Below are 14,990 nucleotides of genomic sequence, written 5' to 3'. Positions count from 1 at the left end.
TAACAATTAATAATTTCTTAAAATATAAATCTTATTTTTAAAACAGAATAAAAATGAAAAAATGGATTATTTTTTTATAGGTAATTTATAAATGCGTAAGACTCATTTTATTTTTTAAGCATGTTTTAATAATATATATTTATAAAGTTAACCTGTTTTTTTTTTTTTTACAATATTTAATTAAATAAATATAAGATATTTTACATTCAAACTTTTTGCACCTAATTTTTATTCATTAAATTTGAATTTTCATAGATTCTGATGGAAAGTGTAGTGCAATATTAATATATTTTTTATTTTTAATAACTTCATATATTTCAAAAAGTACTGTTTAAACCACTGTATAAAGAATTCGTATATATTTCCTTATAAATGTATACATGAGATCTTCAGAAAATGAGACGAACATATGTGGACAGTTCTGCATGGGAAATTAAAAATGTTCAAATTATAATTTTAATAAGATAATTATTATTTTCCTTATTTTATTTTCTAATATTTCTTTTTGTTTATATTATATATTACTATTATTTGTTAAAATACATGTTTTCTTGTAAACGATTTTTGTGTGTATAGATGTATGATATAATCCTATTGTGATAATATATATATATATATGTATATATTTTTCTTTTTTACATTTATAATTATAATAAAAAAAAAATAATCATTTCTAATAACAAGATATAAATGGTATTAACATTTTAATTTGAAGTCATCTAAAGTTTTAAGATACCCGTACATATTTATCTAAAATTTTAAAAAAAATATTGCAACAAAAATTATTACAAAGTTTTTTTTTCCTATACACCATATTATAACTATCCTTATGATTATTTTTATATTATTCACAGTAAGACTAAATATACATTAATGATTTAAATTTTCTTCTCATAAAAACATGGTTGACACATGAAAATTCATAACTAATCTATTTATTAGTTATATTATGAAATAAATTACAAAACTGTAAAAAACCAATTTATTAATAATAATTAAATTTATTCAAACTCTCAAAAATCCTTCAGAATACATATTTTTTAAAAATTTTCTTTATTTCCCTATATATTTAATAGAAATATTTATTGATTTATGCATATAATTTTGTCAACAATAAAAATAGAAATCCTTTTTTGTCATCATTATATTTTATCATAAATATTTAAATATATTTTTATAAAATAGAATTAAATAAAAATTAAATATGTATAATAATAAAAGGATAAATGTAAGAAGTTTGTTTTCTATTTGAAGAAGGTAGCAATGTGCAAAATTAAAAATCGTCCAAGAAAAATACTACCAAAAATTATATAACACAAATATGTACTCTATATTTCATAGAATTAACCTTATCTGAAAACCTTGAAATGCTTTATTTGGTCTTGATTAAATGCATAAAACATAAGTATATAGCATTACTGAAGGTATATATATATATTAACATTTTTCTTTCTTCTAGATATATTATCACATATAATAATCTTTTATCTTGAACATAAATTATATAATAATTGATTATTCTTCTTCCAATCAATTATGTCATTAATGTTATATAGTTATGATGTATATAACATTTTTTATCTCAGCGTATTGTTTAAAAATAAAAGATAATATACTACATATATTTTCAGACAAAATTTTATTTTCCCTTTGTTTCACTAATTAACCATTGTACATTGACATTAACAACAAGTTTATTAGTTCTTCTTAACTATTCTATTAATGCTAATAGAATCAAAAAAATATATATACCAATTAATAAAGAAAATGAGTGAAATTTCGATTTTCATCTAATATTATTTTACAAAAATATTTTTCTTATTTTACTATAGTTCTTTATTAATATTAATTTATATTTTAATTAATCTATTATATTAAAAAGTTATTTAACGCATTTATATAGTATGAACCTTTACCTACATTTCACAAATAAAACATTAAAAAAAAAAAACAAAAAAAATAAAGAAATGAATAAAGTTAAGTTAATGCTCCTTTTATAAAACATATAATTCAATAAATATACAAAAAAAAATATAAAACAAACATAAATTAAATAATAAATTTGAATTATTAATTATTTATTCCTTTTCTTATACATAAATATTATTAAGGTGTATCCTTCTAAAACAGTTAATAAAAAATAAATGTAATTTTCCATGTTACATTAAACAGTGAAAACTACTGTTCACCCAAAACATTAAAGTGAAATGTGTAAATATAATTATATTTATAATTCAAAAGAAGCATATTCCTGAATAAAATTATTAAAATAAAAAAAAATGGGGCTTATCGATTATCTTATACGATTTAAAATATCATAAATACCATACAACTTTTTGTGCCTTGGAAAGAAATTTATATCATTGATTAAACAAATTATATTATAATAGTAAAAAGACAGTGAAACTAAATAAAAGAAAATTAATTATTTCATATATTATATGAAATTACATGTGTTATCTGATTTATTAGGATTCATTGGTTTTCTTTTTTGTAAATTTAATCTTAGCTATTATAAAGAAAATATAAATTAAACGTAAAAAAACAAATTGTATTGTGATAAGATTGATTTAACTAGTTATTCATCTGTTATGTATATACAAACAAAAAAAAGAAAAAAATGAAAACATATATATAACAATATTAGTATATTCATTCACGTTGTTTCTTCAAAAGAAAAACAAGTTACGTTTATTCTTAATAAGAAAGATTAATCATATATTTTTTAATTTCTGCAAAAAATAGAAAATAAGACTAAAATAAGATAAAAAAGAGTCCAGAATGTTTTTTTTAAAATTACAAACATAAATTGACACATACATCAATGAAAATATATAAACTGTTCTTTTATATATATTTATGAAGCTACATACATTTTTCAAAAAAATCTTGTTATATGCAAAATTATATATATAAATGATAATATTGCTGTAAAATTAAAAGATAATTTAAAATAAAATGTGGAAAAGTTTAAAATATTCACATTTATAAAAAAAATTAAAAATGTAACTTTTTACTATTGAGGATCAAAAAAACCCGTCATCTGCAGGTCTACCTATTATATCTCTGAAATTATAGATATGTTCGTTAATTGTGTTTATCAATTAGGAAATTATATATTTTAATCGTCATAAAATACTATTTTATGTAAAGAATATTATTCTCTGTAGTTCATTTTACTTTTTAAATGTTATAATTCTTTATGTTTTAATGTTTTTCTTAGAATATAAAAAAACCTCACTAAAACAATAATCCATAATATATATAATGATCCAAAATATTTTAATAAGCCCCTAGTGGTTGTAGAGTCTGGGCTATCATACAACAAATATATTAACATAGCTAATGCTACTCCAACTACTAAATGGAAGATAAATAAAGCAAAAAATGCCCCATATTTTTGTTGTATACATATTTTTATAAACTTAAAATCAGCATTTGTACTATACCTACGTACATTTTTATAATATATTTTGTCTATCATTCTTTTTCCAGAATAGGTATTTACACTATTGTACACAGAAGATTTACTTTTCCAAGCTTGTTTATAGGCTCTTGAATAAATGGATGTACATTCATTTCTCACTTTATTTTTTCCTTTGGTACTCTTTTATTATTATATATATGTTTCTTTTCATAATCTCCATTATTTAGAATATCTTGTTTTTTCCATACGGCATTTAAGCACATTTCCTTTTTACGCATTGCTAGTAAACGATAAGTTCTTGTACATGATTTTTTATCACTAATTTCTTTCTCATCTAAATATTTACAAAAGTACTCTAAAGTAACAAAAGTAATATATACCATTTAAAAAAATAAAAAAATACATGCTAAAAAGAAATATTATTAGAAATAAAAAAGCATAAAGCTGAATAACAAAGATAACATTAATTAAAACATATTATACCACATCATTATTAAAACGACATATCCATGTTAAAAAGATAAATGTTTCAATTTTAATAAAAAACAATAACTTAAATTTCCTTTTCATAATGTAGATTCCTAATATTGTATTATTTCCTATCAATAACAAATTATTGATAATAAATATTCTTTCAATGACAAGAAACACTAAAATTTTTTTTCATAAAAAATTAATAATATCCATATAATAAGTATAATACATTTTACAACATAGAAAATATAAGAGAACTCTAAAATGTTATTACCTTATTTTAACATTAATATTATTTATAAAAAACTAACATTTATTATAACATAATTTGAGTGTATTCATAATTATTTAAAACACTTAATTTAGTTATTTAATAAGTTACCTTAATTAAAAAATTTTTTTATTAATCCCTTTTTAAATAAAATAAAAATAATATTTCATAATAGTAAAAAATATTCAATTTATATAAAATATAATTAATAATATGTTTCTGCATATTAAGAAAATAATTGCTAATTTTAATAATATTTTCTTATTGATAATTCTTTTTTGCTAAATATTATATTTCGGAGCAAATGATTGATATTTTTAAAATATATTAATTATCATAACAATATAATAATTGTAATGATAAACGAAAAAACAAAAAATTTCATAAAATTGGTTCTAAATTAATTATAAATCTCGTATTTCATATGATTCATGATATAATTTTAAAATAAAAATTAGATTTCCATTTGTAAGAAAAAAAAAATATATATAAGGAAAATAAAAAATCAAAATTGTTCGTGTTTCTCTCATAAATTTTGAATATTATAATTTCTAATTAATATTTGTTTTTACCGTTATTTCTAAATGAAAATATTTAAAATTTGTTCTAATTATAATTTTTTTTTAATAAAATTTATACTTTTAGAAGTGGTATTAAATTAAAAAATAAAAAAAAGAATATAAGAAAAATTGTTATAAAAATCTTGCTTTACAATAGCATATGAAATTATATGTTTTTCTAATGAAACATATTTACAATATGAATATTATAACCTGAATTTATATGTACACAATGAATAAAAAAAAATGAAATATATTTAATTCCGCAAAATATACAATATAATAATTTGTATACTGATAAATTTTGAAAAAATAAATTATTTTTTGTTTATTCATTTGCAAATAAATTATATTAGAAACATATTTTAGAAATGTAATTTAATAAACATAAAATAATATTTTGATAAAAATATCTTTAACAGAAAAAATGCACTCCATTAATATATTTATGTTCTTTATATATTATAACAGACAAAAAATGATAAATTACAAAATAGTTATTAAATTAATAAATAAATATAATCATCTAATATAAAATTCAATTTATTTTATTTAAAATATTACACTTCTACAAAAAAATTAAAAAACTAAAAAAAGTTACACAAAAAGGAAACACTATTGTATTTACATTGATATAAGTTAATATTGATTTTAGCCCGATATTTATGAAATAACATTTTAAATTTCTTTCGGTTTTCATACATTTTATGGATGCCACCTTCTTACGCTAAAATAATATTACCATATATAATAAATATTAACCCAGATAAAATTTTATAATAGTAATAAATATATATTATAATATAAAATACGAAAAATAAAAACACTATATAATAAAATTCTGATAAAAATTTGCTTATAAATTCAATTTTTTTGTTTTAGAAACTTTCATAGTTTGTAAACATATTTTTAAAACATTTGTTTTTATGTAGTTTTTTATTTCGCTAAATAATTTCAGTTTTTCCTAAATTAAGAAATAATAAACAAATAGTTTAATTTTATAGCAAAATAATAAAATTTTCTCTTGTTACATACATATATTACAGTACAATTGTGTCTTTATATATATAAATAGCACAATAAATTTTATAAGTTTTTCACTTTATATGTTTTTTATATTTAATAAAAAATATTATTAATATATAGCTATATAACAAGTTGAACATAAAATAATTTTAAAATTCAATTTTCAAAATATTATTTTCATTTTTATACTAGATATATAGAACTGTATTTTCAAAAAATAAATCGTTCATTTAAAAATTTAATTTTTACTTAAAATAATTTTTTGTTTACATGGATTCATCTGTAATTTAAAGTAACAAATATTCCGAAGTTCCACAAAGAAAAACTGTTTATATTTTTAAAATCCTATAATTTAATGCATAAGTTATACGTTTTATTATATCTAGAAAGTTTTCATAATTAAATTAATATATCCTGTCTTCTGATCTATGCTAAAAAATGTTACTAATTATCTAACAGTCATATAAATTGATGTTACAAAAAAAGTCAATAATTATTGCATGCAGTTTCAAATGATTAAATATTAATATGGTAATCACAATAGTCATATATTTTAATATAAACATTTACCGTTCTTAAAATAATTGAATTATCTATATGAAGCTACTGATTCTCAATAAATATCAGTTACTAAAAAATGCGCAGTATAATGTTTGCTATCGTGAGAAGAAGCAAATTCACATGCTGATTTTTAATGGTTTATCTCTTTATATCCAATAATTACATTAACTCTTATTATATTATTTTTCTTCTTTTTTTTTCCTAACACCACAATTAATTCCAATTAAAAATATAGATTCTCTTTCTACAATTCCTCTAATTTACTTTGACATAAATAATTTTTTTTGAAGGAGTTGAATTTACGATATGTAATTTTTTTAAAATGAGTTAATTTCATCTATACATTTTTCTTTAATTCTATAGGAAAGAAACTAAATATTTTTAATTATCTTGAAAAAAATAGTGAAAATTTACCGATAAATTGATCTAAAATTATCAAATGTATTCTGTAGACAGCATATATTATATAAAATATCATAATTCATCAAATTCTAATTTATAAATTTTCATCAATGGACACATCCTTTCTTATGAATTTGTATTTGAACAAGTTAATTAAAGAGTACTTCAAAAAAATATAAAAATAAAAAATGTTAAAACAAAATTCTTCATTAATAATAATTCAAATATAACATTGTACATATTAACATGTTTCTAAAAGAAATATACAGATTTAATATAACAATATACCAGTAAACAAGATGACGTATCTAAAAAAACACAACATAAAATTAAAGGATAATTATTTTATATAAATTTACTATATATGTTGAGAATATAATGGAGATACAATAATACATTAATATTAACTACATAACCAATATTAAGGTAATAACTCAAGGATAACATAATTAGGATATATAGTATTTATAATAAAACATCTAACTATATAATATATATATATAAGACAATTCATTAAACATATATACGTAATTTTAGTATTAGTTATAATGGTAATATGAAAATTTCATTAAAACTACTAAAAAGATCTAATAATAAATATATTATTTATATTAATGTACCATTAACACATATATAATTATTTTTATGCTACGATAATTAATTTTTCAGATGTCTGATAAATTGTTTAAATAAAATATTCATAAATTTATGTTATATCTATGGAATGTGATATTAAATAAATTAAACATATAACGATAATATGTAATCCTATTAGTTATATTAAATTAAGTAAAACTTAACACGAATATCACGTATTCTATATTAAGATAATTTGTATAATTATAATCTAGGATAATATTATTGAAATGATCTATAATTAGAGTTCCTACAAAACATCATTCTATTTGATAATCATATATAGAAATGAAAGAGCGTTCATAAAATTAAAACATATTTATAATCAAAAAAAATATTCATATATCATATTTCAAATATATTATTATTTAAGAATGCGCCCACTATTATAACATTTTGATAATTATGAACTCTTGTGTAATATAATATAAATTATAAATTTAATATGCCTACACAATTTTCATAATGATATATACCACAATTCTTATATTGTAAATTTATACATATAATATAAGAAAAACTTATAATTCGTTATTTAAAAAACTACATTTTTCTAAATAAAATTACTTTTACGTATATTTTCAATTTCGTTCATATTACTTTTTATTTATTTAGAATTTCATTTAGCTTATATTAATACTTTAAATATTCAATATATCCTCTTAATATTAAATATTATGCTTTAAATAATAACAAAAATAATAGATGGATAATACTATCAACAAAACTTAAAAAATTTATACAAATCATTATTAATTTTGTATGACTTATGAAGAACTGCAATCAGTAAATAATAAAAACGTGCAATGAATTGTATCCGATATTAAAATACAATAATAAATAATATATTAACAAAGAAAAAAAATATTTTAATATATTTAAAAAATGACAAACAGAAATATATATAGATTAAATAATAGAAAATTAATTATTGAAATTTTAAGTAAAATTTTCGTTTTATTTCTTAATGGTTAATTTCTTTTGATGAAATTAAAAGATATGTTGTACATATAACCTATATATATAAAAATGTATATTCATTTTGTATAAATATTTATATATATATAAATACAATAGATTAATATGTAATCTAATATTCGAAATGTGATTCAGACAAATATAACACTCAAGATCATATTATTGTCCTACATAAGAATTACTTTAATGACATATATATTATATTATTGGATAACATTTTTACATTAATTATTAAACAACTAATTTATTTAAACTATTTTTATTTAATATAGTGTAGAAATTTTATAATTTTATAACAACATAACAATATTTCTTACCTTGTGAGGAATTTATTTTTAGTATGTTTAATAATGAAATGATATTTAGAGTACAATGTGAAAAAAACATTATTACGCTCTCAAAAAATTTACCATCGACTCAAATTAATATATATATATATATATATATGTTATTTTTAAAAGAACTTTTTAATATGTATAACTTTTTATAAATCATAATGAATACGTTATTACCCTATAAGTAATTTGGAAAATACAATAAAATTTTACCTTGACTGATAAGATATATGATAAAAATATCCATATAATAAGCGATTTCATAATTCAGAGATGTAACTCACCTAATAATTATTAATTATATATCTTACTTTTAGGTTTTTTATATTTGTAAAAGAAAAATAAAAAAAAATATGGATAACTATACGAATATTGTCTATGAATAGTTCCTTTATGTTGCATACCTAATATATTCTGCTACCTAAAATGAAGGGTATAATAAAAATATATATATATAGTATCATAATTTTTGATAAATTAATTCTAAAAAAATATATAAAAAAATGTTGTAGCTTTAATTTGAATAATTATATATTTTTAATTTCATATATATATACATACAAAATTTTTAGTATTTTTACAGGTCTATATGAAACATTAAGTATTTTTATTCATATACTAAAATTATTATTTTTTCATAATAGATAATTAAATTTATTAAAACACTTAACAATTAAAAAGTAAATAAACTTTACATTTAAATTTCTTATTTTATTTTTATTTTTCGTATAAAAACTTTAATCTAATTTCTTTTAAACTTTTTATTAATTTTAGAGAAATTCAAGAAATGTGGTATTAAAAGTATGAATTGAAGAATAACATTATTATTCGTACAAATTAAATAATTTTTTTCTTAATTTAACATTTGAATACATGTTTCATATATAAAATTCATACATAATAAAACCTAATGGTTTATTCCCAAAGAATTATTATTTTGAACTTTCAATTAGAGCCTGTAAATCACAAAATAAGTTATGGACTATTCTTAAGTGCTATAATCAAAAAGCTTAAGTTCCAATAAATATTACACATAACCATTAATATAAATGTGTATTAAAATATTAACAATTGTAGTATTTGAAAAATTCGTAAAAACATTTTTATATAAAAACCTTTTTTTTTTTTTTTTTAAAGAATATAAATTCTTTATTCCTACACGAATATACTGGTAATTCATAACATAGCAAAAATGCTTAAACTATTAATATAAATATTATATAGGTATTTATTTTTAAGTTTTATATATATATGATATTTAGATTAAAGTTTATATATATTTCGTTTCTTTTATTTTACATTTTTTTATATAATGAAAATATGTTAATATTATTTTAACATTTATTATGTAATTAATAAACATAATTAATAAAATAATATGAGGAAAATTATTTATATATCAACAGACATTCAATTAATCAACCAAATGTAATAGTAATTTCTTTTATATATATATATATATTAATTATCTAACATAAGAACTAAAAATTTCAGTTATTAATAATTTTCAGAAAGATAATAAAGTAAAACTGCTTCCTTCCTATTTAGGATTTTGTTTTTTATTTAAAAAAAAAATATAAAATTATACGGCTTGAATAGGAACATAAATGAATATTAGTAATAAGATTATTATTTTTTTTTCCTATGTTTCCTATAACTAAAGGTATTTTGAGTACTTAAACTATTTGAGCATTATACTATAGCTAAAGGACTTAAATCATTATATGAAATATAATAGTTCTAATAGGATGGAAAAAACGTAAAAAAAAGATAATTTATTATTTTATTGTACATTTTGAAAGTTAATCCGTAATATATACATAGGATATGTAGATCATCTATGCACTATTATTTTAAAGGTTTTATCTTTGGAATGAATATACATCAATTTGCTTTTTATTTTAAAAATATATGACCTAATTAACGATTTTTTAATTCTGTATAAAATTATTATAAATAGAATTTTATAATTATTATACAATTTATAAAAATATATTTTATTTATTATTACTAAAAACAAAATACATAAATTTTGGGAAATTCAATTATTTTCTATTTTTCTTCTCTAAAAATAAAATGGATTTATAAGATCTATAAAAATACAAATATTAATAAAAAAAAAAATATTGAAACTTAGAAATAAATTTATTAAAATGATATTTCTTGTAATTGCTATAATTTTAAAAAAGAAACTTCAATAATAAATTTAAACAAAATAATTTACAAAATAAAATAAAATCCTAAATAAATCTTAATATATGGTATATAATGTATTATAGCAAAATCAAAATTGTATTTTCATCTTGAAAATTCTTTAGAAAATTTAACTTCTAATATATTTTTTATTAATTTATATATATGAATTCTTTTAAATCACATACTAAACTATAACGTTTAACTAACTAATATAAATAAAGTAAATTACATTTATTTTATGAAATATGCCTTTTAAAGTAGAAATATTTATGTTCCAATAATTTTATTCTTCAATGTTTATAACATTTATTACTTAAATAATTATAAATAAGAAAAATTAAATATATTATTTTAATTACACAAAAATAAAATTAAAACAATTTCTGTAATAAAATTACTCTTTTAAAAAGTAATTAATTATATTAAAAAAAAAAAAAAAAATAACTTAACATTTTTGTTTATACCATATACTGCATATTACCTTTGAGCACTATAGAAAAATAAGATATATATATTTTTTATTTCATAACGTTATATGTGAACTGAGTGTATATTTATATATATAACTACATACATATTTAGAACAATTCTCATTTCGACCTTAAAATTTTCTAACTTTTTTATATATTATAATTTATTATTTTTACAACAATTATATGTAGGGAATATTAAAAATTGATAGTGTATTCTTCAAAGAGTATATAACGGCAAAATTTTTATGTTCTATTTCATAAATGGTTTTTAGGTTCTCATGAAACTAATTTAGTTTGACATTTTTTATAATTATATTTTCCCATAATACTTTTTGAGTGTTATATTTATTAATAATATCCATGTCAATTTATATTCATTAATTATACATATTCAGAAAAGTTAAACAATTATATATTAAGAGTTTTTATCTTTTTATCAAATATATAATTTGTTCCTATGTAAACTTATACATTATAAAGAAAAACTATTATTTAAAACATATGTGTAACTGCATTAACTCCATAACATTTTTAAACCCTTCTATATATATTGTCACTCGTAATTTTCATTTCCCTTGAATATAACTTTTATAATAATATATTATTTTTCTTTTAAATAATAATATTCTTAGTGTTATAATATTAATAGTTCTTATGAACAGTTTCTTTAATCTCTGTTCAAAAGTAAATGAACTTATATTTAATATATTTTATATTGAAATCTTGTGCACCTATTGTTTCATTTTTTAACTATAGAATAATCATTACATTAAATATATTAAGTCTATTAACCTATACTACGCCTATTAATAGTTGCACTAAAATATAATATCACAAATTTATATATTTTAATTAATCTTTAAAATTATTACTAAATCGGATTTTCATCTGTATAATTTTTTACAATAACTTATATTTCACTTAACTCTCACAACGTACTATAATATTTATTTTTACTAATTAATTTACAATGTTCAAAATTGGTTTAATATCTTCACAGTGCACATACGTCTACATAAATTTATCTAATATAAGATTATTAAAAAAGAAAAACAAAAACAAGAAAAAATCAACACACTCATCATAAAATAAATAATTCAGTAAATATTTAGAACAAAATGTAGAATAAATATAAATAATATAAACATTCTTAATTACTAAATATTCAAAATTCTTAATATTCCGCAATATTTCCCAATATTATTAAAAGCAGACATTGGAAAACAAACAAAAAAAAAAATTAAATTAACATTCTATGTTAAATATACAAAATGGAATTTAATATTTACTAGAAATTTTAAAATATAATAATATTTAGTGCACAATAATATTAAAAACTGTTTTACAGCATAAAATGAAATAAAAATAAACAAAAAGATGTTTATCTCTTTCTTCTGATATTTAAAATGTCATAAACGTTTTTTACATTTTTGATCCTTATGTTACATTTTAATTATTCATTAAACCAATTGTTTCGTAAAAACGAACAACAAAGTAAAATAAATATAAAGTAATTATTCTCTATATTATTTTAAATTACTCCTAAAATCTGATGCAATAAGTTACATCGATTTGTTTTTATTTTAATTTATTCTTAGCTCTCAAATAATGAATTTTTATTTTAAGTAAAATTAAATATATGCTAATAACTTTTATAAAATATATAATTTACATATGTACATTTAAACAAATAAAATACACAACAATAAATAATAATATATAATCATTCATTTAATTTGTACCTTAATAAGAAAAAGGAGGGAATTAATTTTTTATATTATATTAATAAAACTTCGCTTTGAATATATCAACAAATAGTTTTTAAGACAGAACATGGTAATAATAAAAACACGACAATATTTTACAGTTACACACACAAACTACAAAAGATAACTACAAAGCTATTTTTATTATGCCTTTCCGTAATAATTTTGTAACATATTTATGTATATATATTTTTTTTCCAAAATAATATATTTTAATATACATATATATATATATATATATGGATATAACTTTTTGTCAAAATAAAAAAAGTACTTTAAAATACAAATTTAAAAATATTAAAACATTCAAATTCACCAAAAAATGAAAAACGTTTATTTTTACTGTTTCCCATATAAAAGACTATTTATCTAAAGGTGAATTAATAAAAGTTATGTAATTATATTTATGCTTGTAATGAATATATGTAGCTAAGAAAATAAATGATCATAAATTTTTTAAAAACTTATATTAGTTAAAGGACGATATTTCCTATTATACATTTTACTTTTTATATATAACATTTTATCATATTTTTCAACCTTCCTACAGATAAAAATAGCCAATGACATAAACACTAAAGGCAATATATATATTAATATAATTATTGCTATCTTCCAACCCTCTGAAAATATTGTTCTAACTGACCAACTACTAAAATCAAATATAGCAATATTTAGTATTACAATGGGTAGATATATGATAAATAAAGCAAGTAACATATTTATTTTTCTTTTTTTACTACTTTTTAAAAACTTAAAATCATTATTCGTAGCAAACTTAACATGATTTTTATAATATATATGGTCATATATTTTTTTTCCAAAATGTGAATCTCTTCTTGTGCATACAGAAGAATTTTTTCTCTTAGATAGTTCATAGTCTCCGATATTATTGGATATATGTTTACCTAACTGATTATTTTTTCTTCTTGATACTTCATCCTTGTTAAATACATCTTTTTCTGCATATTCTTCATTAATTGGAACCTTAACTTTCACAAATACAACACTTGAATCCTTATTCCGTTTATATTTTGCAAGTAATCTATAAATTTTTGTACCTAATTTTTTACGATGTTTGCAGTTTTCATTCAAAGATATGTTAAATGTGTTCTAAAAAAAGAAAAAAAATATATAAATATTTCCTATTTAAACATTAAATAATTTTATTCAAAGGAAAAGTATTATTAAAAATACAACAAGTCAAATATCAATAATACAAAATAAACTTATAAAACATTATCATAGCACATCATTGTTAAAATAGTATACCCAACTTAAAAAAATAAAGACAGCAATTATATTAAAAAAAAGCAACTTATTTTTTTGTTCCATTATGTTAATTATTAATATTACAATTTATTCATTTAAGAAAAAATTAAGAATAGCATAGTGTACAACTAATAATAAAGGTTGCTACATTAGTTAAAAATTTTTTTTGACATTGCTCCATAAAGATCTAAATAAAATATATATATATATGTATTTTACAAAAGAGAAAATGAAAAATAACTATTAAATTTTTATTCTATTGTTATTTATAAAAATCTAATTCGAATTAAAATAATTTAAGTTCCTTAATAATTATAAATATTCAAAATATATAAAATAATTATCGAATAGTAGACTGATTTCATAATAATTTATTATAAGTTTGGCGAATAAAAAGAAATTATTATTGTAATATTTCTAAATTATTGGGTTTATTCAAAATATAAGTGCAAAATGGAGATACCATATATAATTTTATGCATTAAGGCTTTAATTATTGATTCCAATTAATTTTCCTTTGCATTTCAAAACATACACAAACTGCAATTATAAAATTTTGGTAACTATAATTAAATGTTTTTAATTATAAATATAAATGAAAAAATTAAATTTT

At 17.8% G+C, this 14,990-nt stretch overlaps 1 protein-coding gene and 1 pseudogene across 1 annotated transcript, besides 1 other annotated feature; both read right to left on the bottom strand.

Moving 5' to 3' along the window:
- Window positions 1–3,190: 3,190 nt before the first annotated feature.
- Window positions 3,191–3,997, bottom strand: PmUG01_08055800 (annotated as a pseudogene).
- Window positions 3,191–3,997: a sequence feature (Plasmodium exported protein, unknown function, pseudogene).
- A 9,564-nt stretch (window positions 3,998–13,561) lies between these two features.
- PmUG01_08055700 (Plasmodium exported protein, unknown function) lies at window positions 13,562–14,440 on the bottom strand (the record flags this gene model as incomplete). Its single annotated transcript, XM_029004729.1, has 2 exons — window positions 13,562–14,218; window positions 14,357–14,440. The coding sequence occupies 2 exons, from the start codon at window positions 14,438–14,440 to the stop codon at window positions 13,562–13,564; spliced, it is 741 nt and encodes a 246-aa protein (XP_028861389.1).
- Window positions 14,441–14,990: the final 550 nt, after the last annotated feature.

The sequence above is a fragment of the Plasmodium malariae genome (assembly GCF_900090045.1).
Source record: "Plasmodium malariae genome assembly, chromosome: 8".
Taxonomy (NCBI): Eukaryota; Apicomplexa; class Aconoidasida; order Haemosporida; family Plasmodiidae; genus Plasmodium; species Plasmodium malariae.
Note: the sequence above shows the minus strand (reverse complement) of the source record. Positions and strands in the feature narration are given on the sequence as shown.